The sequence below is a fragment of the Fistularia commersonii genome, chromosome 7 (assembly GCF_037954325.1).
Source record: "Fistularia commersonii isolate RoL2024-O1a breed Wild chromosome 7, RoL_Fcom_v1.0, whole genome shotgun sequence".
NCBI lineage: Eukaryota > Metazoa > Chordata > Actinopteri > Syngnathiformes > Fistulariidae > Fistularia > Fistularia commersonii.
Window position 1 is genome coordinate 2,308,615 of NC_141290.1, and position 27,439 is coordinate 2,336,053.

Consider the following 27,439-nt stretch of genomic DNA (forward strand, 5'->3'; position numbering starts at 1 on the left):
TCATATAGACTCACTCATATAGACTCATCATATAGACTCACTCATATAGACTCACACATATAGACTCATCATATAGTAACTCACTCATATACTCATCATATAGACTCATCTTATAGACTCACTCATATAGACTCATCATATAGTAACTCACTCATATACTCATCATATAGACTCATCATATCGACTTGTCATATCGACTCGTCATATAGTAACTCACACATATAGACTCATCATATACACTCATACATATAGACTCATCATATAGAGTCACACATATTCACACATTAAGTTATATAGAAGCATGCAATCATTCATTCATTCACACATCATATAGATAAACAAATATTTACTCACTCATTCACATGTTACATGGAGGCAAACTAACATTCACTCGTTTTGATCAAACAGACAAACATTCACTCACACAACATTCAAATGTCATATAGAGACAAAACAGTTGACTCACTTGTGGTTCACTCACGTCATGTGGAGACAAACCAACATTCACTCATTCATTCCTATGTCATATCAACATTCACGCATGTAATAACACACAACTGCAACATACTGACATTCACTCATTCATTCAGTCATCATGGTCATTTTTCAAATGTCATGTAGAGACAAACCAACATCCATTCATTCACACGTCGTCTCCACGAACAAACGTTCACTCAGTCATTCTGATCATTCGGACACAAACGCCACTCGTTCACACCATCGTTCAATTTCTATCCTCGCCCTGGACGGACGGACGGACGGACATAGATCCACAACGGGCCCGTTCTTCGTGCCGATGGATCCAGATCAAACTGATTGTATCCACGGTAACGGCCTTTGTGGAAACCTTAAATCAGAATATGGCTGATACCCCGATTATTATTCAAATAGGCCCTCCCATCTGGATATATCGGACGTCATCAGGTCCAAAGTGCTTTTTAACAGGTAACCGGAGCTGGTTGCTGTTTATATAAAATAGAGTGATTAATAACTAACTTGGGCGTTAGCTGCATTTCCCAGACGGTATCTTTCCTGGATATTCAATGAATCCCCATCTCCCATCCATGTCTCTAGACGTCAATCTGAAATCCCGCTAAATGTTACCGCTGTCGGCGGACTCCGTGGGCCCGGACTCGCCCTCCGAGTCGGAGTAGAACGGCTTCTCCACTTTCTTCTCCTTCCTCTTCTCCCGACTGCTGCACTTGGTCCATTCGGGCACCTGGCGGGAGCGAAGCGGAGAGCAAGACGGTGAGCTACCGGCCGAGCGTCCCGGCGAATCCCCATCGGACGGAAGCAGAGACGTAGGCGGGTTACGGGAGCGCGGCCATGAACGCCTCGGCCCGGGAGCCGGCCGTCCCTGGTGCGGACGACCAATTCGGCACCTCATATTGCTCGATTTGGTTGTGACGTTTTCCATTACTGATAGGATAATAATAATAATAATTCAACGTCTTGAACGCTTTTCCTGCACTCAGGGTCGCAGGGGTGATGGAGCCGATTCAGTAAGCGAGAGGCGGGGTTCACCCTGGATCCGTCGCGGGGCCACAAATGTAAACCATTCGCTCGAATTTTCGCATGAAAACATGCAACCATTCGCTCTCATTCACACGTTTGGACGATTTAGCGTCTCCAATGAAGTCCCTGGATGTTTTTTGGACTGCGGGAGGAACCCGGAGGAACCCCACGCAGACACGGCGGAGAAGGTGGAGTCTCCGCACAGAAAGGCCCCCCTTCGGGAATCCAACCGCGGACCTTCTTGCTGCGAGGCGGGAGCAGAAGCGCTAGCCACTGCACCATCGTGCAGCCCAATCATTATTATTATTATTATTTTTCAAATGTTTATTAATTTTTGATATTTTTTTTCGCATTGCCCAAAGTTGAAATGGTAGGTAATATATATATATATATTTTTTTTTTGGGGAAAAAAAGATGTTAGCACCAGGCGATGCCTTCATGGCCATTTGCGGAAATGGTTTTTTTTCTTTTTACTCAGGGAAAGTTCCATTAACAGAAGTGATGTCTTTTCAGTGACACTTAAAAGAAAAAAAAAAAAAAAAGAGGCCATCAGTCTGACTTGCTTTTTTTCACGCCCAGGACTCATTAGCCGGAGCCACCGGCTAATGAGCGTGGACAGATCCGATCCCGTATTTAAAAGTCCGCGTTGCGATCGCGGGGGCATCAGAAGACCAAGCTGAAAGGATCACTTCTTTAATGGTAGAGACCGAGGAGAAGGGGTGCTGTGGTTCGGGTAGCTTTGGCTGAGATAAGCACAGAACAGCGACTATATTAGGCAGGGTATTGAGAAGCTCTTGTTTTTGTTTTTTTTTTTGTTGTTGTTTTTTTTTTTTTTTTGCTGCTATACGGTTTAGGGTTGGAGGAGGTGGGCCGTTCGCCACTCAACTGACTCACGCTTGTTAACGTGGTGACTCTTTCGAGCAGCGTAAATACCTGGGTGGGCGTGGGAAGAAAGAAAAGAACAAAGAAAGATTGCAATGGAGGTGAGATGGAGAAGAAAAAAAAAAAAGGGAAGATTTTTTTTTTTTTTTAAATAAAACATAAACAAGAAAATAAAAGAGAAACAAGAAGAGGAAAGTTTCTGGGTCTAAAAAAAAAAAAAGCGTGAGAACAGTTGCTGGTATAATAGACAGAAATTAACCCTGGATTACAGTTTCCACAATATATAAAAATCAATAGCACTATTAACACATTCCAATATAACTCATCATATTCTTGCAGGGGTTAAAAAAAGAAAAAAAAAACATTCACATAGTTAATTCACTCATTAACGGTGTCATTTGGCACAAGTAAAGCACCATGTTGGACATGCATGATCAAGATGCGTGATCAAGATGCGTGACATGCGGATGTGGGGGTGGAGGTGTGATGGAGCGGCAGACGTCTGAAGGGAAACACATCACTCGGCGTCAGGCATTTTAAAAACTGACGAACTTTTATCGGAGGGGCCAATTAGGGGAGGGAGGAGAGAAAAAAAAAAAAGGGGGGGGTTTGTCTGGAGGTTTGACTCTGGTTCTGTGGGCGGCGGCGGCGGATATTTTCACATTGAGCGCAGGGGCGGTTGGTTAAACTGACTGGTCTGCTTCTAGTTACGGTGTCAGGAATGCACTGGACACGGAGGTGTGAAGTTCTGCACCGCGACGTGACTTCAGACTTAAGAAAACAGTCTTCTTCTTTTTTTTGGCTACTCCCTAAAAATCATCTGCCTCCATCTGACCCTCTGTCCTTCCTCTGGGCCTCCAACTTCCACCTCCTTCAACCCAGATCCTCTCCAGCCCTCTGTGAATGTCCAAAACATCTCAGTCTGTCTTTATCTCCAGAGGCATCTAGCGTTTGCTGTCCTTCAGATGGACTCATTCCTGATTCTATCCATCCTCCTTACTCCAAAAGAGAACCTCCAAATCTTCATCTCTGCTGCTTCTAGTCTTTTTCCTCTGGTCTCACCTTTCCTTTCACTCTGGCTGATAGTCTTTTTATCGCCCCTGTCACTTATCCTCACACGTTCCAACCTGGTTGGACGTGTTCCCTCATTTATTTTCCACACTCTCCACTGCTCTGGACTTTTGAACCGAAGTACTTATAATTCTCCACCTCCTTTATCTCCACTTCCTGTGGCCTCACCATTAGACTTGGGCCCCTCTAATTCACCCATGTATCCTGTCTTGCTGCAGCTAACCTTCAATCCTCTTCTTTCTGGGAGTGTCACTCCCTCCCTCTCGAGATGTTCCTTCGCTTGCTCCCTTCTCATTACGAGATCACAATGTTATCCGCAAACTATCATAATCCACGGTGATTCCTGTCTAGTAACCAGTAACCTCATCTGTTACTGTGTCCTCACCGCTGTAAACAGGAAGGGGGCAGAGCTGATCCATGACGTAGACCAATGTCCACTTTGAATTTCTGTCATACCCATACAGCGAGCATACATGTCCTGCACCAGTCTAACATGCTTCTCTGCCACTGCATACTTCTTTATACAACCACGGTTCCTCTTTTGGCACCCTGTTGTGTGCTTTTGCTAGTTCTACAAAGGCATAGTGCAGCTTCCTCTGACTTTCTCTATGTTTCTCTGTCAACATTCTTAAAAGCAAATACTGCATCTCTGGTACTCTCTTTCTTATTCTTTCTTAGGTCTTACTGTAACAGTGCTATTTTAAAAGAATATCTTTCGTTCAAGGGTTCTTTAGGTGCTCGTTTGCATGCCCACCTCCACTTTGTCCACTTTGAACTTCTGTCATACCTTCAGCGCCTCCCCTGTCTCACAGAGAGCATACATGTCCTGCACCAGTAAAACACTCCTCTCTGCCACTGCATACTCTACAAAGGCATAGTGCAGCTTCCTCTAACTTTCTCTATGCTTCTCTGTCAACATTCTTGAAAGCAAATACTGCATCTCTGGTACTCTCTTTCTTATACTTTCTTAGGTCTTACTGTAACAGTGCTATTTTAAAAGAACATCTTTCGTTCAAGGGTTCTTTAGGTGCTTGTTTACATGCCCTCCCCCACGCCTTCACTGATCCTTTCTAAGTTCTCCACCTTCCTCCCACATCAAGAATAGAATACATTCCCAGGGTATATAATCAACCAATCAATAAGCTAATAATGTTCCATGTAAACTTTGCATTTCCAGTATTTCCATTGTATTTCCATCATCCTGTCCCTTTAAGTGAATGAAGCTGCAAATGAACACTAGAGCATTCTGTCTCCGGTAAGTTATTCTAAACATAAACCCTATTCTTTTTTTTATTTTTCTGCAAAACGTTCCCGTCACTTTTTGCTCATTTCGTAGCTTCTTTTGAAAAATCACGAGTGAATCCGCTTCGATTCCAACGAGAGGCTAATGTGGTGAAAGCGGCGTTAGTTCTGTCAACGTCATCACCAGCAGTTAGAGACCAGAGAGAGAGAGAGAGAGAGCGAGAGAGAGCGAGAGAACGACGACGACGAAAGCGAAACACCACTGCACTCTGAAAACCGAGGAGGGGGGTGGCGGGGGCACCTCTCGCCAGTCTCCCAGCAAACCGATTCGGCCCTCGCCGGTGGTGATCACCTCCTCTGTCTGTGAGGAGAAGAGCCGGTCAGAGTCAGAGGATCGGCCAGACAACCAAGACAATCCACCGTGACGCCGACTTTGCCCCAAAACCAAAAGATTTCACAGCGTCGTCGTTAAGGCCGGGTCCTTTTCCGGTTTCTACTTTTTCTTCCTCAATGTCCCTTCGGGATCGCTAAAGTGTTCCTGATTCGAAAAGTCAAATTACGAAGGCGAATAAACTCCGAATAAACTTCGGAAGCCTTGGAAATATTCTCTCTGCGTGCAGATGTCGCCTGGTTCACTTTTATTTGCATCGATTATTTTGACAAACACACGCATCAGATTGAGCTAAGTGATGCGACATCATAAAAAGCTCAGTTTCCTCGGTTATGCTTCGCATAGTTAAGACTGCGATTTATGAATAACCTGCCGGAGAAGCAGCGAGTTGCCTGGAAGGCGTAAAATTCAATCTAAAAGTTAATCGAAAACTTCGGAAAACAGCCAACGGTATTAAAATGATTTTTTTTTTTTTTTTTAAACCGCTCCCGTCTCACTGGAGTGCGACCTCGTCTTGAAATCTGCCACACAAGTTAAGCGGCGACTCAACGGATGCCTTCAGAACCTCGGGGTTCCTCCTGGAATTCAGAAAATCTAATTTTCAAAAGAAGCCCCGCCAGTTTCGACTTCATGAGTTTCATTGAAAACGACATCATCAGTTATAAACCAATGGCACATGGAGTGAGTGAGATGGAGGAGGAGGGTCGAGATGCTCTGGGATGAAGCTGGACGGGGGAACGTCCGGCGAGCGTACCGTCGCTAAAGTTCCGCTAACTTCACCGTAAATTCCCCCCCCCCTTGTGAATCGTCGGGGGAGATTTCCTCCCGTCGATTTCCCGTTTTGGCAATTTTGCGACCTCGGTTTTCCCGCGACCGCTCACTTGTGCGCCACATGTGCGATCGGCTCGGCGACGGGGGGGGTGAGGAATCACCCGGAGGGGCGCGAGCGAGGGCTGCTGCTGCGCGGAAGCGAGTGCAGCGGAGAAGCTAAAGGAAGATGGAACTCACTGGGATTTTAAGCGAGCCATTTTGCTTTTTGTTTGTTTTGTTTTTTTTTCGTCAAAAGAACGCCACTACTTAGTTAGCCCTCCTCTTCCATGGAGCGGCATCCATTTGATGGGAGGCGAAAACATGTCACGGATGAGCATGTGAATGGATGGTGGTTAGCGACGGGCGGTTCCAATGGTGTATTGAGGTTCATGTTATATTGGATGTGAGACCCTGGTGGCTCTGGCACTGCTCCGGAGCAGGAGCAACCTTCGCACCCCTCCATCTTTTGGGCCCCCTGGAGACCCCAGGAGGCCCCCGTGTCTCTGTATGTTACTGTTTCCACTGCACGCACAGACTCCTTCACCTCCACGTTGCGCACGGAGGGGTCTGGGGCGGCTTCGGGCCAGTCGGGGAGCTCTTGGTAGCCCCCGGCTTTGGCGTTCAACAGATGGGACAGTGAACCCAACTGGAAGTGGTCTCGATCTGCAGGAGGGAGTAGGGAAAAAAAAACAAACAAAAAAAGGCATTGGTGACACAAAGCGATAAAGCGACGTTCTGGGACGGGGCGGCTACATGGTTGTCTCGTTAGCACAGATGCTAAATGTCTCCGCGCATACGGTTACCGGCCTTGGCTGACGGCGCTGTCATATCTGTTGACGCTCAGCATGTTCTCCAATCCACAGGTTTTGCAGTCAACAGATGGCAACGTTATACCGCTGTCTTTTTTTTTGTTTGTTTGTTTTTTTTACTCGAGGCACCACGGTGTTCTTGTTGATGAGCCGTTTCATGTGACGCTGTGCGGCAGATGGGATGTGAGACGACGTGCGAGTCCTCGTGTTTTGTGTAGCAACATGCTAAAGCAGAACTGGAGCAGAAGCGTTCAGTTTAGCGAGCTCCTCTTCGACACCATCGGTGTCAAACTCATACTCATGTAAACATGCTAATTTCCATCTTTCGTCCCTTCATCAGGTTGATGCTAAAAACAACCTACTGGTGTTTTGGCACGAAAATCACGACAGGACTCGTAAACGTCTTCTTTGTTGACGGTTATCATAGCAACCTTATGCTAATACTGGTAACGCACTATCCTTCTGAAAAATAGCAAAAATAAAGGCAGATGATCAGAGTAGATCAGTGTGTAGAAAACTGAGCTATAATTAATGTTTTCTTGATGCACTATCATTATTATCATTATTATTTCATTTTTACATTTATTATCAGCCTGTGGTAAAAGGGTGCAAATAATATGAAGCACACCATTTTTATGTAATTTTTCATTTAAATAATAAATGTCATTGATGTGTTTTTTAATTTGAATTTCTATTTTAATATTAAGTTATGTATTGCCTAGAATTAAGCTTTGCTTGTTCCATATACAGTTTTTAAGCACAACTTGTTTAGGTGAAAAGGGTCACTTGTTATATCTGGGGGAAGATTTTTTTTTTCAATAAATATCAATGTTGGCTCGCGACTTTGTCCCAGTTTTGAATTTTGGCCCACTGTGTAATTGAATTTGACACCCCTGATCTACAACCGTCTCTTTTTTTAAGAACGGGATTAAAACCTTATGATTATGATTAGCGCTAGGCTAGCACCTTGTTGTGCATCCAGAGGCTAACTCTGCTGTGGGATATCCCATCATGCACCTCTTCCTAGCCTGTCTGCACTCCTGTTCCTTCGTCAGTGTGTGATATGAACCTCATATCTTCTCCAAAGTCTCCGGGCTCTCCCATTTTGCAGATCCTCAGGAGGCGTGTCTTGATGTACCGCAGTGGTCCCTGCTATTTCTTTTGTAAATATCAAAGCTATAATGACATCATTTCAGCTATTAGCATTTATTTTTTATTTGACAGATTTTTCCTTATACGTTTGGATGCTTCTGTTTTAACTTGTATTTTTTTTTATATAATTTATAATTTTTCCTTTATTACAACCTCATGGGGAAATGCCCAATTAATCCATCATAGATGAACCGTGAGCAGCAGGATGCAGTCCAAAGATGATCGCTCCACCAACTGCAGCTTTCCCCGCTGTGGGCCCATTAAAAACACGATCTATTCTCCTTTCCACCCCGTCTGGTCGAGGCAGAAGGCCGCCTGTGCGGAGCCGGGATCCGTCTGCGCTTTCGGCACCGGTAAAAGTCGTCTTTTCCGGTGAAGAAATGAGCAACTTCGGACGAACGGGCGTTCTAGTAGCTAGCCTTAGCGCAGGGGTCGGCGACCCGTAACACCCAAAGAGCTATTTGGACCCGGTTTCCTCGGAAAAGAAAACACTGGGAGCCGCAATCACTATTTGACGTCTAAAATAAAGGTACCACTGTATATATTGCTTTTAATTACCTTTACACTTTGTATAAACAAGTGCGTAGTGTGTTGCTTCTGAAATTTACAAAGTATTGCGGAGAAAATGAAATTGTTTTTATGTAATGAACTCATTTTGAGCTTTGGGCTTTCAGAGCGTGTGGCGGAGCCTTGACCTGACTTTAAAAAATGAATTGGGAAAAAAAACCACTGTGTCAGTAAACAATAAAAAAAATTGCAAAATATCCTCATAAATATACTGCTCAAAAAACATAAAGGGAACACTTGAACAACACAAAGTAACCCCAAGTCAATCACACTTGTGTGAAATCATAGTGTCCACTCAGGAAGCAACACAGATTCATTTTGACTTGTTTTAAGGACATTACATCAAAGTTGGATCAGCCTGGAGTTTGTTTTTACACTTTAATTTTGTGTGTGATTCCTAATCCAGACCTCCATGGGTTGATACAATTGATTTCCATTGATCATTTTTGTGTGATTTTGTTGTCAGCACATTCAACTGTGTAAAGAGCAAAGTATTTCATAAGAATATTTCATTCATTTAGATCTAGGATGTGTTTCTTAAGTGTTCCCTTTATTTTTTTGAGCAGTGTATTTATTTTACCTGGTTTATGGGACTTCTGCTCCTGCACTTCCGCGCACAGCGCCTGCAAATCGGGACTTTAACGGCTTCCGCGAGTGTGACGTTATTTTGTGCGGCGAAAAATAATAAATATAATTTCATTTAATATTTCAAGATCACAATAATCTTCCAACTTAGAACTAAAAGTTAAAAAAAAGGAATTAACCCCAATGAAATACACTTCAATTAAATATTTATAATTCATTTTCCCAAGTCACTCGGAGCCGCAGTGTAAAGATAAAAGAGCGGCGGTTTGCCGACCCCTGGTTTAGCAGAAATGCATCATCCCAGGTGTGCAGAAGGAAACCACCAGGACCAGAAGCGTCCCTTCCCCCGGCTCACGTACCTTTAAAGGGAGACTCCAGAACGGGCGCCGGCTTGAGAGCGAGGAAGAGTTTCTTAGCGTACTTGCTGAGCGCCCCGCTCTTCTCGGTGGGGACGATGAGCTGGCGAATGAAGCGCGCCCGATCTCTGATGTCATAGTTCTGGTCGTACTTGGCCAGGTTGAGAACGTACTGCGTCAGCAGTTTCGTCTGCGGAGGGACGGGAATGAGAAACCCCGACGCAAACCGACGGGGTTTAAGAACGTTTTAAGGATCTTGCGACCTGCTTGGAGTTGGTGAGATAGAGCTTCGCCGCCAGGTTGATGATCTGCAGCTTGACGATGTCCTCCTCGTTGGTGAAAGACTTGGCCATCTTCCTCAGGACGTCCGGAGCGATCTTGGGGACGTGCTCGCAGTATTCTCCGATCAGCCACAGGATACTGGCGCGGGCCATGGGCACCTGAGACCAACAATACCGTCAATGAACTTAGCGCGTTGACGCTAAGCCGGACGTCGGCGTCCGCCCGGAGCTCGGCCTGACCTGGATGTTGTCCGTCAGCTTGGCCATGTGCTTGATGATGTCGCTGTGCTTCTCGGGCTGCATCTGCAGCAGCTTCTTGATGACCACCACCGACTCGGCCACCACCAGCTCTGCGCCGACAAACCGTCCGCTTACATAACCGAGGTCAGGGGTCGGCAACCTTCTTTGAACCTTCTATTTTTATTTTGTTCCTTTTTTTTAAAAATGTCATTTTAAATTTGAAGATGATGGCGGTCTTGTAACATGTGACTAGAACGTGTTGAAATATTTTCGTCGTTCTTAAAAAACTGACTGCACGCGTCAGTAAAAGGATGACAGCATCCTACCGCTGGATAATTTAAGTTTGGCTTTATTTTTATTTTTTTTTTCATAAATACAAGGACTCAAATAGACATTGAGTATTTTGCTAAAAATTAATCTTCAACCCAACATCTTTTTTTGTGGAGCTCAAAATGTTTGGCTTCGTGCAGAAATGAAATTTTCATTGATTTAAAAAAAAAAAAAAAAAAAAAAAAGGAAAGCATATTTTGTTTACACATAAAGACTAAAAAAAAACAAAAAACAAAAAACAAAACAACCTTAATGCTTTGTTAATTCATTTTAAATTTTAAAAGGGTTGTTTAGCTCCCGGTGTTTTCTTTACTGTGGGGAAACGGGTCCAAACGGGTCCAAATACAAGGACTCAAATAGACATTGAGTATTTTGCTAAAAATTAATCTTCAACCCAACATCTTTTTTGGAGGAGCTCAAAATGTTTGGCTTCGTGCAGAAATGAAATTTTCATTGATTTAAAAAAAAACAAAACAAAACAAAAAAAAAAAACGCATATTTTGTTTACACATAAAGACTAAAAAAAAAAACAAAACAAAACAACCTTAATGCTGTGTTAATTCATTTTAAATATTAAAAGGGTTGTTTAGCTCCTGGTGTTTTCTTTACTGTGGGGAAACGGGTCCAAACGGGTCCAAATACAAGGACTCAAATAGACACGGAGTATTCTGCTAAAAATTAATCTTCAACCCAACATCTTTTTTTGTGGAGCTCAAAATGTTTGGCTACGTGCAGAAATGAAATTTTCATTGATTTAAAAAAAAAAAAAAAAAAAAAAAAAAAGGAACGCATATTTTGTTTATACATAAAGACTAAAAAAAAAAAAAAACCTTAACGCCGTGTTAATTCATTTTAAATTTTAAAAGGGTTGCTTAGCTCCCGGTGTTTTCTCTACTGTGGGGAAACGAGTCCAAATGGCTCTTTGGGTGGTAAAGGTTGCCGACCCCTGTCAATACAACCAAACTCATGTCAATATGCACTTCTGATTTGATGAGATTTTACCCCAAACTATGAAAAGCTATTCTTTTTCCCTGACGCCGCTTGGCAACAATCATGCGTAAACTCTTGGTTAAAACTAAGGGTCTATAGAATCTGATCTAATGTGATGTGACGCCTGAGGTCTTGCACTTTGCTGAGTGACGTACCGTCTCTGTTGGACAGGAGCTGCACCAGGCCGTTCAGACACGTGTCCCTCACCTCTCCGATGTTGGTGGCGCAGCGGCCGATGGCTTGGATCGTGGCGGCCACGAAGTCTTTATCCATGCTTTTAATGTACGTCTAGCGGAGGACAGGAGGTTATCGGCGCCGGACCGCAGACGCCGCAGTTTCTCCGGCGGAATTATAAGAACGCCTTGCTACTCACGCTACCTGGAACTCTCTGAGAATGGTGGAAATGTTTGTCTCGTTGGCCAAGTTAGTGAGGACCTCCAGCTGCGAAAAAGACGAGAAAAAAGAAAAGATAAATGGCAAAACGCGTTGTGGCTGCGTTCCCAGCGGTCGCCAGTCGATCACGAGGCCGCGTAAAGTGACATGCAACCATTCACCCTTTCATCCACCTCATATCATCCATTCAATTTGACGACATGCATGGTCTTATGATGCGTTAAGATTTTATAATCATAACGCAAATAATAATACAAATATAATCATACAACCGTACTGGTAGTGAAATGTGTTGTGTTGGTATCAGTTTGGTTTCATTTTCACAGTGAATTTGATGTGAGAGAGCTGCAAATAGTTGTGTCTACAAGGAAGTTAATGTTCCTTTGCTTTTTTTTTTCTGTGAAATACTTGAAATGGGTTATTTGGTGATTATTTATTTTATACAGGAGTGTCAAACTCATTTTAGCTCAGGGGCAACACAGGGGAAAATCTATTCTAAGGTGGGCCCGATGGGTAAAATCATGACATATGAACTACTGTTACGTACCTATTGTTCAATTCACTCCTCAAACCTGCTATTTTTTAGCTTTGCCAGCCGCATTAAACCTGTTTACAGTCCTAATCCGGCCCACGGGCCTTGAGTTTGACACCCCTGATTTAATAAATTGTGTTATTTATTTCATTAAAAATGTTATTATTTATTTTCTGATTTTTTTTTTTTTTTTTTTTTGTCCTGTCAAGATTAAATTACATTATTAAATTACATTGCATTTGGCAGACGCTTTTATCCAAAGCGACTTACAATAGAGGACATAGGGACTGCAAATACACTTGCAAATACATGATGCACGGGAAATATAAAGAACCATATGCTTGGGTTAGTGAGGTTTTTTTGGTTTTTTTTTTGGACAAAGACATACACAAACGTACACACACACACACACACACACACTGCATAGCCTAACTTGCTGCAATCCCAGAAATGGTTCATTGTTGGTGATGTGTGGCTTTCTGGAAAACAATCCATGTTTACGTTTAGACGCCTCTGCGATCGTCACACTTTTTGCGACAAGGGAAGGGAAAAGTTATTTGGCCCTTGCAGGTTAAAGTTTGGGAAACCCTGACATAGAAACACACCACATTCATTCACCCATTCACATCATATGGAGACATGCAACCATTCATCCTCTCATTAACAAATCATAGACAAATAATTACTCACTTCTTCACACATCACATGGAGATGCAACATTCCCCCTCTCACACACACACCTTACAGAGACACATTCACTCATCCATTCATTTAAAGACATGCAACCATTCACCCTGTCATTCACACGTCATAATTAACATGCAACCATTCAACCTCTCCTTCACAAATAGACGAATAATCATCCACTCGCTCACACGCCATTGAGAGAAACACAACCTGTCATTCATGTGTGGATAATTTCCATTTCGCCGGGATGTGTGAGGAGGGAGTGTGAAAGCGGAGAAAGGGACGACGGCAAATTGAATAGAAGGGGGAGGAAACCTTGAGGATCTTGATCTGGGTGGGGTCGGTGGAGCGGATGTAGAAACTCTTCAGGTACGGTTCAAACATCCCCTGAGGAGAGGAAACCAAGGTTTGTCAGACGGCTGCATCGTCAGCGAACGCAGAGGTTAAACTAGAAACTACTCACCCTCCGCTTGATCGTCATCGTCGCTACGTTCTGAAGAACGACAAACTGGACTTCGCTGGGACGAAAGACAGAAAATGAAATAAAAAAGGTGAACAAAACAATCTCATTTAGAAAAATAAGCTGAGCTAGCTTGCTTGACTGCCCCAACTTTATCTTCAGAATACCATATTTTCCGGACTATTAAGTACTTCTGATAGCACAACTACTCACTCAATAAAATTGTGATTGGCAACATCACATCACAATACATGAATCCTAAAAAGAAACATATTTCTTATTGAGTTATTTTCGCTCACATATCTTCTGTGTTTAAGAAAAGGTTATAAGCCATTATAGACTGAATTTGAAGGGGAAAAACACAACACATAGATTGAATGTACAAGCTTAGTCTTAAGCGCAAACTGGGCGCCGTGTTGCAAACTGCGATGCTCACATTCATATCTATAATCATATTTATAATAATGTTTACACTCTTCCTATCGGCACATATTTAAATGGACTGCGGACGGCAAAGTAGGAATTTCATTGTACAGGGGAAACATGTTTCTACTCTGGAAATGTGACAATAAACGCTTTGAATCTTTGAATCTTTTAGCCGCACCGGCTAAAAACAACAAAATGAATATATGTACATACATATATATATATATAGGCCGCACTTGTCCACGTTGTAACATACACAGAATTTTTTTTTAAACTTTTAATTAAATACATACCACATACATATTTGCATTACGTACGTATTTGTGACATCCACAAATACGTACTGGAAAGAGCTTTTTTCTGCACAGCGGCTGAAACACGGCTGATGAAAAAGATTAATAATAAATAGCACGTGGAAAAATCCATCCATTTTCTATCCCGTCTTCGGAACTGAATGACCTCAGAATTTCACCGTCGTTTCACTGCTCCGACGTGACGAGGCGAAATGTTTTGGCAGCGTGAAGCTCGTTAGCTCAAAAAAATCCATAAATTTGCCGCATCGTTTTTTAAGCCGCAAGGTTCAAAGCGTGTGTAAAAAGTCGCAGCTTCTAATCCGGAAATTACAGTATTTGTTTTGTTTCCAAAAAAAAAAAAAAAAACTCAACATTGAAATGTGCCTCTGGAATACATTAGCATTGCAGATTAAGACTAAATACAATTTATCTTGAATTGCTTACACAACTAAGATCATGTATTCTTTGACAAACACAAGATTCAAAGTGTTTATTACGTACAGTCTGGGAACGTGACGAAGCTAAATGTTTTGATGGCGTGAAGCTCGTTAGCCCAAAAAAATGTATAAATTAGCCACATCGTTTTTTTTGAGCCTCAGTGTGAAAAAAGCAGCTTTGATTTAAAGGGAAAAATCATTTTTTTGTCATCTTTATTCATCATCCTTATAATAAGATAAAGAATATTAATGAGGTAGGGAGTGAGAAGTCTAGGAAAAATAATAACAGCTACACTACAATTTTTCCTTTTATCATACTATTGTCACTTGTTACTAAGACACTTATAGTTTTATCACTTGTTTACTAAGAAACTTTATAGTTTCACTGAGACACTTTATAGTTTATAGTTTATTTTTATTTCTAATTCCGCCTTTTTCTTTTTATTATTTTTTACTGTTATATTTTCTGTAACTCTGGCACAACAATTTCCTTCAGGATAAATAAAGTTGTTCTTATCTTATCTTATCTTATCTTATCTTAGCTAACACTCTGTTAGCCTAGCACAATGAATGTCTATGGTATGTAGCCACTGTAGCATTAGCGTAGCTATTAAAATGGAAAACGGGAGCATTTTTTCCGTTGATCCATAACGGAAATGACTCCTTTTAGAACGCGGGTATGCGACATTTTTGTGCAGCGGGGTGGAATTCCTGACAAATCCCTGCAAAGGCAGAGGCTGCTTTTGGTCCCAGCTGATGGATTATATCGTAACGGCACACAAACAAACACAAGGGCCACTCGTCGATGAGAAGAGTCGCCGCCCCGGGGGAACTGGTGTGGCTCCTGATGGTTTATCTCGCACCGTTTTTCCAGCCTTGATGACTTTTATGGACACTGTTCTGGCTCTGATCGCACCCAGGAGTGTCTTTGCTTCAGGCTTTTTCATTTCTTCCCCCGCAAAGCGGGTGCTTCTTATCGCGGCTTCGTTCTCAGCCTTTCAGGCCGCTAAACGTACGTTGGAATACATTTAAATCTGTCAACACGTCACACTAAAATCAGCAAGAATATTTCTTTACATTAGCAAGTGATAAACTGGCTCCTTTTTAATGAGTAATTTAGGTCTTTAAGTAAAATAATGGCGCTTTAGCCTGGTTTCATCCCTGTTTACAATCACTGCAGAACATTTGTTCTTGCCCTTTTTATTAATTATCATTTATTATCACTATAATTACTATTTACTTCATATATTATTTGAGCAGTCCTCCAGATTGCTGAATTTCAGGGTCCGTAAGGTTATGAATAATTTGTTTGTGGATTTATGATAAACAGCCCTGCTGATTATCCTTATTGTTCTCTTTTGTTATGTGGAAATGGGTTTTGTTATGAAATGGGTTTTGTAATTGTTTGCACGCGCAGTGAATCCTCAGACCTCGTCCCAGCGAGTAACATAAAAATCATCGCTACGGTGAATGTGGTGATTATATTTGTTTTATTTAATAGTGCGACGGATTTGGATATTTTGTGATATACAGCAGTCCCTTGAGATATGAATTTAATTTGTTCCAAAAGTGGGTTCATATGTTGATTTTTTTCACATCTTTAACTAATTTTTCCATTATGTCGTGCTTCATTTCCACAGAAAGCATCTTCTGTCTGTGTTCACCACTTGATTTTGTGTTTGTATCGAGATTTTTTTTTTTTAATATAGGATAAAATTTACTCAAATGGCGATTCATATCTTAAAAAATGTGTTTACAAGTGATTTGTATATTAAGGGGCCACCTCAATAACTTTACTTCCATATTATTGATCATAATTTGCATTTGTTTTTGCAACATCTGCATATTAAAAATTCGGTTTTATCAAGATTTAATGGCAGTTTTTTCTTATCTTATGGCCTCATGTTCTCTGCTGTGCCCTAACACAAAAAATTAAAAGTAGATTGTCTAAAAATGAGCAAAAAATCAGAGAGAATAATTTCTTTAACTCTGTGGGAATGAGGATGTACGTCTGCATATTCGAGCCATTCAATGAGCATTTCAATGGCAGTAAAAGGAACGAACGTCAGTTTGTGTTGCGTTAAAAGTGGGGTACATGCGAAAAGGTAGTGTGCCGGATCTCACGCTGTTAGTTTGCGTCCGGATCTCACCTGTGGCTCCTGAGGAGACGGACCAGAGCCTTGGCGATCACCCCCACCTCCGCCTTGGGGGCCAGGTGAAAGTACAGCTGGGCCACGGCCATCACCACCTGGGGGACCAAGGGTTACCCGTCAGCGAGGACACACACACACACACACACACACACACACGCACGCACGCACGCATCCATGCTTTGCAGGGATTTTCCAGCCTTTCAAAATGACTGCATGTACTCATATACATGTACTTGTAAATACATAACATATGTTTTTATTTACTTATTTCGATCGTTCCTGTTCTTTTTAATTTATCTTTATTATTCGCTATTTTTATTCTTTATAGAAACCGTCAGCGAGGACACACGCACACACACACGCACACACATGCACGCATCCATGCTTTCCGGGGATTTTCCAGCCTTTCAAAATGACTGCATGTAATCATATATATGTACATGTAAATACATAACATGTAATTTTTATTTACTTATTTTGAGTGTTGCTGTTCTTTTTAATTTATTTTTATCATTCGCTATTTTTATTCTTTTTAGAAACTGTCATCGAGGACACACACACACACGCGCACACACACACACACACATCAACGCTTTCCAGGGATTTCCCAGCCTTTCAAAATGACTGCATGTAATCACTTACATGTACTTGTAAATACACGTGTATGTACATTAGATATATTATTATCTATTTATTCCGATCGTTACTGTTCTTTTAACTCATTTTTATTATTCGCTATTTTTATTCTTTATTTTTTATTTAGAGTTCTATTTCGATCCTTCCCGACTTTACTCTCGCAGGAGCTGCTTTCAACGAAAAGCATTTTCCCCCTGAGGGATCAACAAAGTATTCTTATTCTTTGCTCTGTGCAAATACACTGCGTTCAATGTTACAAACGTTTGTTTCTGGGGATGGAAAACATGTCACTTTCACCATTTTTTCTGCACCATATTTGCAGTGGTGAAGGGCCTCACCCTTATTAGTTTGCTATATACGAAGCACCAGAGATGTTTAAAAAAAAACTCCAGATTTTTACGATTGTTGTCTCTTTATTTGTGAGCTGTTGGGGGATTCCCATCCGATTCGCCTGACATTTAGGATGCTGGCCGGACCTACAGCCAACGGCTCATCTTTTCTCCAGCTCTACATTTGTATAATTATGTCTGACTGTACTTCATCTGCGGCGGGACTTTAATAAGATAATGCCGAGAGGCGCGCTCCGGGAATGAACGTCGAGATGTTATCGTAAAATGCACTTATGCAAATGAGCGCGCTTCAATTTTAGAGCGAGACGCTGAGCGATGCGCCTGGTCTGCCTCCGGGCGTTCTGGAAAAAAACAAAACCATGACGGGGCAGATTTAGCAGATTAGCCGCGTCGCGGTAAAGAGCGGGGCCGTGCGAGGCGACCCGCGCCGTGATATTTTATTAACTTCCGTCGGGGACTCGGCCTCGCCCGGGAGGGACGCGTCATCTCTGATTAACCGTCTCGCCGGCAGCCGAAACCCCCCCCGGTTACTCATCAACCTGCTGCTCCGTGCGACAAAACAAGCGGTTTTAATCCCCGCCATGGTAACTGGGTGAGTGTATAATCCGGCGGTGCGGCAGCTCACCGCGGCGTTGCGGCTCTGCAGGAGCGGCTTGGTGTTCCTCAGCAGCAGCCGGTGGTCCGGGTCCATCACGTAGGGCTTCCTCTTTGCCATGGCGGCCGCCTCGGCCTTCTTCTCCTTCTCCTCCTCGTCCTCGTCCTCGTCTTCGTCCGAGCCGTAGAAGGTCCTGTCCCCGGAGCCTCCCTCCTCCAGGAGGGACTCCTGCGTCCAGGACGACGGGTCAGAAAGCACTTCGCCGGCCGCCATATTTGTAGTTTTTCCCCCAAAACATTGGCTTTACTACTCCCCGTCTCTTTCGTTTTTTTTGGGGATTCGAATGAACGATTTTCCCGTCACGCCGCCGCGAAGTTGAGAAAAGTAAACAACGGCTGGGTGTTGATTAGGACCTAATCGAGTCGCGCAAACAAAGGCGGCCGAGCTGCAAAGAGAGAAATGTCGGATTCATTTAAATGTCGATCTGGGCGACAATGGAAGGACTAGATTGCTATAATTATCGCCGCTGAAAGTATTGTTGCTTAGAATTTAGTCACAATATAACTTTTATAATAGCTTCGCGTCCCCCGACCCGTTCGCATGCAAATAATTTATGAAACATTGAAAAAACAATTAGTTTGCGAGGGGGCGCAGAAAAGGAACAGGCGTTCGTAAATCAGGCGCGATGGGGCTTCGCTTGATTAATACACCGCCTCCGACTCGGGGCTGGAATTATAAACAGTAACTCTGCAAAATACAGAACGTTGTAAAAGGAGGGAATCGATAGGAGGCCTTTTCTGTGCGGGTCCTCCGTGGTTGTACAGTTTGTGCAAACAATACATGAGTCTGCGAAAGCGTCTTACCTGCCAAAGTGCGGGCCGACAACCGATTCCGCGAAACACCAATAACGGTAAATAAACGGTAAATACGCTTTGTATCTCGGTTCAAACCCGCCAAACTAAAGCCCGATCCGTCGGCACGTCAAGTGTTTTTCTCCGACTCACGTTGATGTTGGGGTTGAGGAACTGGGTCCTGGCGTAGCGGGTCAGCATGTTGATGATGACCACCTGTCCCCACTCCTCCACGTCGATCAGGAGGTTGCACAGCTTCCGGTAGTTCTTGTGGATCAGGTCGATGCGCTCCGGACAGACCTCCTCGAACGCCATGACGACGCTCCCGGCGACCAGCTGCCGGGTTTAATGGGGAAGGATGAGGCACGGGGCGGGAAATGATGGCGGTCACATGCGATTTCGATATGTCTCCATCGAGTAATTATTAGAAATGAGTTAAACTGATTATAAGATAGTGCTGGATTCCATCTAGTTCCATGTGGTAGGAAGTGAAAAATCCGAGTACAGTGGATGCTCGACTTACGTGTCCCTTGCTAGTTTTCCGAGATACGAGCTGTCGCTCGGGGGATTTTTGGCTTTGTGATACTCTGAGTTATATCGTGGAAAAATCACGGAAAAACACGAGCGAGGCGTACGTTTTGTGGACTCGTCCATGAAGAGATGGAGGAGATTTTAAAAAGAAGAGCAGCTTCACTTTGTCCATAAATAAAGTTTAGCTATGGAGTGTAGCAACACGTTGCAGCGTTAAACGTTAAGCCAATAATTTAAGTTAGAAATAGAGCATCAAATGAAAAACTTCCAGCATAATCATCTCATCTTTATGTAATGTTATTTTTTCATATTTATGGTTTGAATGTTATTTATTAAGCACACATTTCTTATTTGAGAAACATCCAAAACTGGTTGCGACGGCTTTGTAGCGTTTCGCTTCATTTCAACTGGGAAATTAATTCTTGATACATCTGGATTAAGAGCTCAGGCACAGGACAAATTTATTTTCCTAATTCAAAATTCAAAAATACCCACGGTGGTTTTGTCGGCGAGGAGTTTCTCGATGACTTCGATCAGCTGGTCCTTCTGTTCGGGATCCAAACTGAGGACAGACATGGATAAACCGCTCAGGAGGGCCAGAAGGGAAACACCAACGTCTCATTTACAAAAAAAAAACAAAAACAAAAACAAACAAGAAAAATAAGCCTTTTTGAAAAAGAACCCGCTGGATCGTCTTCAAACAACTCTTTCATTTTTGCATTTGAAAAATGCCGAGTCACTGTCGAGTCGACAGGCCGAAAGGTGGCGGTTGTGAAAATGCATTTGAGCGAAACGGATGCGGATGAGTTATAATTACAGGCCGATCTAATCAAACATATAATTAGCGTGAACACACAGGCTCGCTCAGTCACACCGCTTCTGCCAATATTTCCAAGCGAGGAGAAGATAAAGTCACAATTGTTGAATCTCTCCGGCTCGTACGATTTACAGTTTCCACCGAAGATGATTCTCTATAAGGTTTGACGTCCTTCCGCATTCGACAATGGAAGAGAAACGCTTAAATCTACTGTTTATCGAACTGTCGGCATCCAAACTCAACTTTGCGAGACTGTTTTCTCTGCATTGTTTACATCTCATTGCAATAATAGGATTATTATTTACTTTTCTGTTCTTTTCAACCTACCTGGCTTGGCTGCAGACAGCGACATAGTAATGCAATTGTACAGGGAAACACAAGTCCTGACTGTATATGTAAAAATAAAGAATTTGAATCTTGAGTCTTATAATCAGTAAATCAGCTACGACAAGTTTGTCAAATGGTCTTAGTTGTTTAAGCAATTCAAGATAAATCCTATTTAGTCTTAATCTGCAATGCTAATGAATTCCAGAGGCACATTTCGTTGTTGAGAAACAAAACAAATACCGTCATTTCCAAACTAGAAGCCGCTTTTTTTTTTTGCGCGTTTTGAACCTTGCGGCTTAAACAACGACGCGGTTAACTTATGGATTTTTGCGTGCTAACGAGCTTCACGCCGCCAAAACATTCAGCCTCGTCACATCAGGACGATGAAATGAGCTTGAAATGAGCTTGAAATTCTGCGGCCGTTCAATTCCGACACAGAAAAATACAACTTTAACGGTTTTAGCGCGCGAATGGAAGACCAAGATAGCGATAATCTAGAGTAGGACAAAATGGGAATAAGAAGAATAAGAATGAGAACAACTTTATTTATCCCGAAGGAAATTGTTGTGCCAGAGTTTCAAGTAAAACAAAACAATAATAAATAATAGTAGATAAATAGAATATGAATAGAAATAGAAATAGAAAATGGGGATGGATGGACTTTTCCTTGTGTTATTTATCATTCATCTTTTTCATCAGCTGGGTTTGGAAAAAAGCATTTACAGGATGTATTGGTGGACGTTACCGGTATGTATTTAATTAAAATTAAAAAAAAAAAACATGTCGGTGTCAATATCTCATGACACCTGGTGCTTATAGACAAGTGCAGCCTTTACACAGGACTGTCTCAGAAAATTAGAATATTGTGTTAAAGTGCTTTATCTTTTGTAATGCAAGTACAAAAACAAAAATGTCATACATTCTGGATTCATGACAAATCAACTGAAACATTGCAAGCCTTTTATTATTTTAATATTGCTGATTATGGCTTACATCTTAAGAAAACTCCCATCTCAAAATATTAGAATATCATGAAAAAGTAATTTTTGTTTTTTTAATTGCATTACAGAAGATAAAGAACTTTATCACAATATTCTAATTTTCTGAGACGTCCTGTAAATTTCTATATTTATGGTAAGATACTGAGGTTGAATCTAAAAGGCAGGAGGAGAGACAAGATTTATGGATGTGAACATAAAAGAGGACATGAAGTTAAAAATAAAATTACCCGATAGCCAAATTTTGTTGCATTATTTTTTGTTAATTTAATGATATTCTTAACAAAAAAGTCAGGAGCAATATATATTATATAGCAGTTTGGGTTAAATTGAAGACGAAACATGGTTTAAGACCTTTAAATAGCTGAATATAAATAAATATAAATATCCTGTTTATTTTTGTCATTGGTATTGTCACTGTTTCTGTCCTTATCCTTGCTGTTGTTGTTTTGGTTCTCTATTCTCACCCTTGCTGTTTTTTTTTCCATTCTGTTGTCTATTTTTATGCTAGTTGTTTATTTTGCTGTCTATTTTTTTGTGGTTGTCTTTTGCTATCTTTTAATTGTCTCTTTTATTTCAACTCATATTTATTGATATTGTCACTGTTGTGCTGCTATGCTTTATGGCCTAAAAACAGTTAAATGACAAAAGATCAGGTCTTGTATCAGAGGATACAGTCCTGTATACGCATATATTTATTTAGCTATCTTAGCTGGTGCGGCTTATATTCAGGTGCGCCCAATAGTCCAGAAATTACAGATCGGTGTTTTCACTCGTCAAGCGGTGAATAGCGTCCGCGGCGGCGGCTACCTGTAGAGTTTGGGAATGGCGTGAGCGGCCGTCTTCCTGACGTACGGCGACATGTCGGACGCGGCCTCCTTGATGGCCAGCATCATGATGGGGACGATGATGGTGACCCTGATGCTGGAGAGGACTCTCAGGGCGCTGGCTCGGATCAGCTGGTTCGGATCCTGCCAAACAAAACATTGGAGCGGGCGGGGGTCGGGTCCACTTCCGTTTTAGTATCTCCATCCGAAAATATGGGATCTGCATCGATTCCATCGTGACCATCACTACCTTCAGTCCGCGCTGAAAGGTGGAGATGGACAGCAGGGCCAGGTCCTGCTGCTCCTCGGCGTAGCGCACCAGGTAAACGTACACCAGCTTCTTCACCTGCACGGGTTGAAAAAGTTAAAACGCTATTCATCGTAATGACGCGGTTTAATTATGCCGAGCCGTATCGCTCATCTCTTCGGTACCGACCTCGATGTTCTTACAGGCCACGTTCTTCACGACGGCGGGGAAGAGATCCGACGCGTTTTTACCTCGGGCGATCATCTGCGGGGGAAACAGGGAATCAGGGTGGCGTGTTTTTTTGAAAGAGCAGCGACGACTTGTTGAGAGGAGAAGCTCTTTGGACATTCGCACGTCCTCCCTCTTTGTTCCCGTAATGAATGGAGACTCAGACTCATCTATAATCGGCCTTTTCAAAGATTAAGACTGCAACGCGATGGTGTAAAGATTATCATTTCGCACTGGTGCTTTAGAAACCTCACGGTTTCAATATTCAAAAAAAAAAAAAAAAAGGGGTGATGCAGACTTTTCATCGTCCACAATTTCTGTTAAAATCAGAGTATCCAAGAAATCAACTCAAATGACCTAAATGGCGTAAAGTAATAATAAAAATTCAAAGGAAACAAGGAAATTCTTTTAACGAGACGGAGAATTAACAGCAAAAACCAAAACATCGGGAGATAGATTGCTAGCGTGACGCGAACTTGGAAAAAATTGAAACCAGGGCAGTTTAGAAAATACAATTAAAAAATAAAATTAGAAAATGACAGGTTAGCGAGAATGAAGACGAAATTTGGAAAACTAAGTATTAAGACGCATATCAACAACTATATTATTATTATAATATTTCATTATAATATTTTTTAAGAAAAAGGAATAGTACCGTAAATTCCAGCATATAAGCTGCTACTTTTTTCACACACTTTGAGAACGGCGGCTTTGACGAGGATGCAGCTAATTTATGGATTTTTTAAGGGTAATGACGGCGGCTTCTTTCCGCCAACACAGTCACAGTTTCGGCAAACTCACTCGCATTCACGATAATTTATCAGATCGGCCATTTTGCGCTTTTTGCACAGGCAGCCATCATGAAAAAGACGCGCAGAAATGAATTTGATGAAGTTGAAAGCGGTCAGTCTGGCCGTCGAAGAAGGAAACAGAGCTGCTGCACGAACGTTCGGCATCTGTGCGTAATGTGGATGTTAACATCCTTTATTTAATTAAAAGTTTAAAAAAAAAAAAATCTTTCCTGTAACATCTTGCTGCATAAATATCGCGGGTTTCAACCGAGACGCCTGCGGCTTATAGACAAGTGCAGCTTGTTTATGTACATTTTTTTCTTTAAAAAATTAGGCCTATATACAGGGGCGCTCAATAGTCCGGAATTTACGGAATTTAAAACTGCACTGGGAAGACCCCCAGCCAGCAGCCCCACACTGAACATCCATATATATGAATAAAACCTTAAAACCGCTGATCCTGGTGATACAGCCGAGACACGAGCCGTCGCTCGGTGGATTTTTGAGCCCAGATCTGGGTTAAACGATACACAGATTGGGTCCGGCGGCGGGAACGTCAACGGACGAAGCGTCCGGAGAGACGTTCAAAACCGGTTGGGAGCGGTTTGACATTTTGAAAAAAAAAAAAAATATATTAAGACAAGCAGTGTAGCATAGCATTTAGCAACACGTTTTAGCATTAAATGTGTAGCCAGTGCGTTAAGCTAATGATAGAGCTCCGAATGGAAAACTCCTCCACCTTCTCCCCCGCAGCTTCATCCGACCTTTATGTATCCTTACGTTATTTATAAAGTACATTTTTCTTATTCAAAACACGTCCGAAACTGGGAGGGCTGGAACAGATTTACAGCGTTCCGATCCATTTCAACGGGGAAATTTAATTTGCTGTACGAGCAAATTACATTGAGGAGTTCAGTCGCAGGACGAATTATATTCCAGGTATCACCGCAGGAAATTCAAAAACATGATATGATATAATAATAATATAAATTCAAAAAAAAACCCACGCCGGTTGCATTTAGCATCAGATTGTAGCATTAAATGTGCAGCCAGTGAGTTAAGAGTATGAAATAATTTGCAATTAATAACTTTAAAAGCACATCCCGAACAAAGGGGATTAATAGCGGTTCATTTAAACGGGGAAATGGAATTCGAGTTTCGAGCTCGATCGCGGAAACCATTAAACCCCCAAATGAAGATACGACCGTATATCTCAGAAAGTTCTTCCGCGTTATTCGGGACGTTACTCACGGCCACGATGCGCTTCATGGCCTCCAGCTTCAGGGAGTCCTTGTTGCTGTCCAGCATCTCCTTCAAGTCGTCGTGCCTGAGCGGGGAAAACACCAGGGAGCCGTTTATGTTTATGCATGAAGCGCCGGCGGCGTTAAATGAGCGCCGACTGTTTTTCGGCGTGATAATGCTCGGGGAGGATCAAAGTGTGCGGCGGTGACCCAGAACCCCCCCAAACCTCTTTGAAGTGGGAACGCAGCTCGAGAAAAACGGACACACTGGAAGCCGCCATAGAAAATGCTTGCAGGGGATGTTCTGATCAGATCAATATTCTCTGATCGGGATGCCGCATCTGCTCTATTTATTCATCCATTCATTCTCTATACCGCTTATAGTGCACACTGGGTTACCAGCTGATCGGAATCACTTTATTGATCCTGTAAAAGGGTAAAAGATGAAGTAATATAAGAATCAATATAAAAAAGGATGTACGAGTATATTTATATATACAGTGATTTCTGGATTATAAGCTGCTACCTTTTTCACACTGCGGCTTGAACAACGATGCGGCTAATTTATGGATTTTTTTTTTTAGGCTAACGAGCTTCGCGCCGTCACGTCGGACCGATGAAACCACCGTGAAATTCAGACACGGAAGACGACTTTAACGCTTTTAGCGCACAGGAGGAAGACCAAGATAGCGGCCAGCCGGAGTAGAACAAACCGGGGATAGAAAATAGATGGATGGATGGACGGGTGGACTTTTCCTTGTGTTATTTATTATTCATCTTTTTCATCAGCCGCGTTTGGAAAAAAAACATTTCCAGTATGTTTTTGTATATGTTACCGGTATCTATTTAATTAAGAGTTAAAAAAAAAAAAAAAAATGTTACAGTGTAAATATCTCATGTTACAATGGGGACACTTGCGGCCTATATATGTACACGTAGATTTATTTAGTTATTTTTCGCCAGCTTAGCTTGACGGTATTTCTGGGTAACTGCACTATATTAGTACTGTAAATGTGTTATTACACAGGCATAACTATTCACTCACTTATTCACTCGTCATATCGATGGCTGGAATGCTAAACCTCCTATCTGAAAAAAAAAACAACACTTTTTTCAGGAAATGAAAAAAAAAATTCATTTAATTATAGTATGGTCTTTGTTAAAGATATGCAAGAATATTCTATTGTTCATAGACTATATTTCTGAGTTGTAATTTAAAAATACATGTATTTTTACCACTGACAATGCAAATAAGTGTTTTTTTTTCTAATTTGTTCTGCTTCATTTTGCAGGAGTTTTGTCATGTGACATTTATGTCAAAAGAAAGAGCGGGATTATCTTCCCAATCCCATCCCATTTCTCACCATTTAATGCAAAAACCCAAAATCGAAAAAATTTGCAGATTGAATGCATTCAAACTCCACCGCGTCACCGGCAGCGATTTTTCTGCAAATAACTATGAAATATGCGGAAATTCAGCCGAAACATCGCCCAAAATTGAGAAATCTGCAACCGATTCACTTCAAATGTCTTCACATTTTAAAATTTGCAGAGAGGACACGTTCTGATTTCTTTTGTGTAGAGAAGACTGACGTTCCTGCGTGTGACCGTTGCTACCGGCAGGTTTGCAACGTGTCAGGAGTGTTTATGTGTGTTTGCGTTGCAGCGGGGCGGAGACGTCAGGGCAGATCCCATCCCATCCGGCTTGACGGGAACTGAAAGCGACAGCGGGTGTCGAGCAACATTGGAAAACCGCAAAATAGAAACAGGTGATATGATTAAGGCCGGTTAGACAGATAAAAGGGATTATAATAATATTCATTATCAACAAGATCCGAAGTGTGGTACCAAACAAATGCTGCTGGTATAAATATGAATAACATTTCAGGTGCAAATTATAATCACTGACGATACAGTTAAACGTTTAATTCAATGACTTCTTTCTATGGAATTTATTAGAAAATAACAGGTTAGCGAGAATGAGGACGAAATTTGGAAAACTAAGTATTGAGTATTAAGACGCATATTAAAAATTATTATATTTTAATATAATATTTTTTAAGACATTTTTCCAAGATTTTATTCACATTATTCAATTTTTGGCTCATTTCTCAATTCAGAGGGAAGTTGATTTTTAAACAGATAAATAAACAATCGCGCATCATATTTTAATATAATATTTAAGACATTTTTCCAAGATTTTATTCACATTATTCAATTTTTGGCTCATTTCTCAATTCAGGGGGAAGTTGATTTTTTAACAGATAAATAAACAATCGCGCATCATATTTTAATATGATATTTTTTAAGACATTTTTCCAAGATTTTATTCACATTATTCAATTTTTGGCTCATTTCTCAATTCAGGGGGAAGTTGATTTTTTAACAGATAAATAAA

The 27,439-nt window shown here is 41.7% G+C and overlaps 1 protein-coding gene across 11 annotated transcripts in view; it reads right to left on the bottom strand.

Moving 5' to 3' along the window:
* The window catches only part of ap3b2 (adaptor related protein complex 3 subunit beta 2), a 59,703-nt gene that overhangs the window by 14,478 nt on the left and 17,786 nt on the right, over positions 1 to 27,439 (bottom strand). For 4 of the 11 annotated variants that reach the window (XM_086149108.1, XM_086149098.1, XM_086149102.1 and 1 more), the window contains exons 2-20: positions 25,052 to 25,127; positions 22,971 to 23,045; positions 22,785 to 22,880; positions 22,518 to 22,678; positions 20,061 to 20,127; positions 19,188 to 19,370; positions 18,214 to 18,411; positions 16,600 to 16,697; positions 13,297 to 13,351; positions 13,149 to 13,220; positions 11,600 to 11,662; positions 11,377 to 11,509; positions 9,902 to 10,011; positions 9,644 to 9,820; positions 9,384 to 9,570; positions 6,456 to 6,574; positions 5,012 to 5,071; positions 2,410 to 2,448; positions 1,105 to 1,219 (exon numbers count right to left, since the gene is read on the bottom strand). In XM_086149108.1, the coding sequence (XP_086005234.1) occupies positions 1,105 to 1,219; positions 2,410 to 2,448; positions 5,012 to 5,071; positions 6,456 to 6,574; positions 9,384 to 9,570; positions 9,644 to 9,820; positions 9,902 to 10,011; positions 11,377 to 11,509; positions 11,600 to 11,662; positions 13,149 to 13,220; positions 13,297 to 13,351; positions 16,600 to 16,697; positions 18,214 to 18,411; positions 19,188 to 19,370; positions 20,061 to 20,127; positions 22,518 to 22,678; positions 22,785 to 22,880; positions 22,971 to 23,045; positions 25,052 to 25,127 (2,084 nt within the window). Of the gene's footprint in view, positions 1 to 1,104; positions 1,220 to 2,409; positions 2,449 to 5,011; positions 5,072 to 6,443; positions 6,575 to 9,383; positions 9,571 to 9,643; positions 9,821 to 9,901; positions 10,012 to 11,376; positions 11,510 to 11,599; positions 11,663 to 13,148; positions 13,221 to 13,296; positions 13,352 to 16,599; positions 16,698 to 18,213; positions 18,412 to 19,187; positions 19,371 to 20,060; positions 20,128 to 22,517; positions 22,679 to 22,784; positions 22,881 to 22,970; positions 23,046 to 25,051; positions 25,128 to 27,439 lie in introns of all 11 variants that reach the window. The other 7 variants (XM_086149106.1, XM_086149101.1, XM_086149104.1 and 4 more) reach the window with 2 other exon arrangements.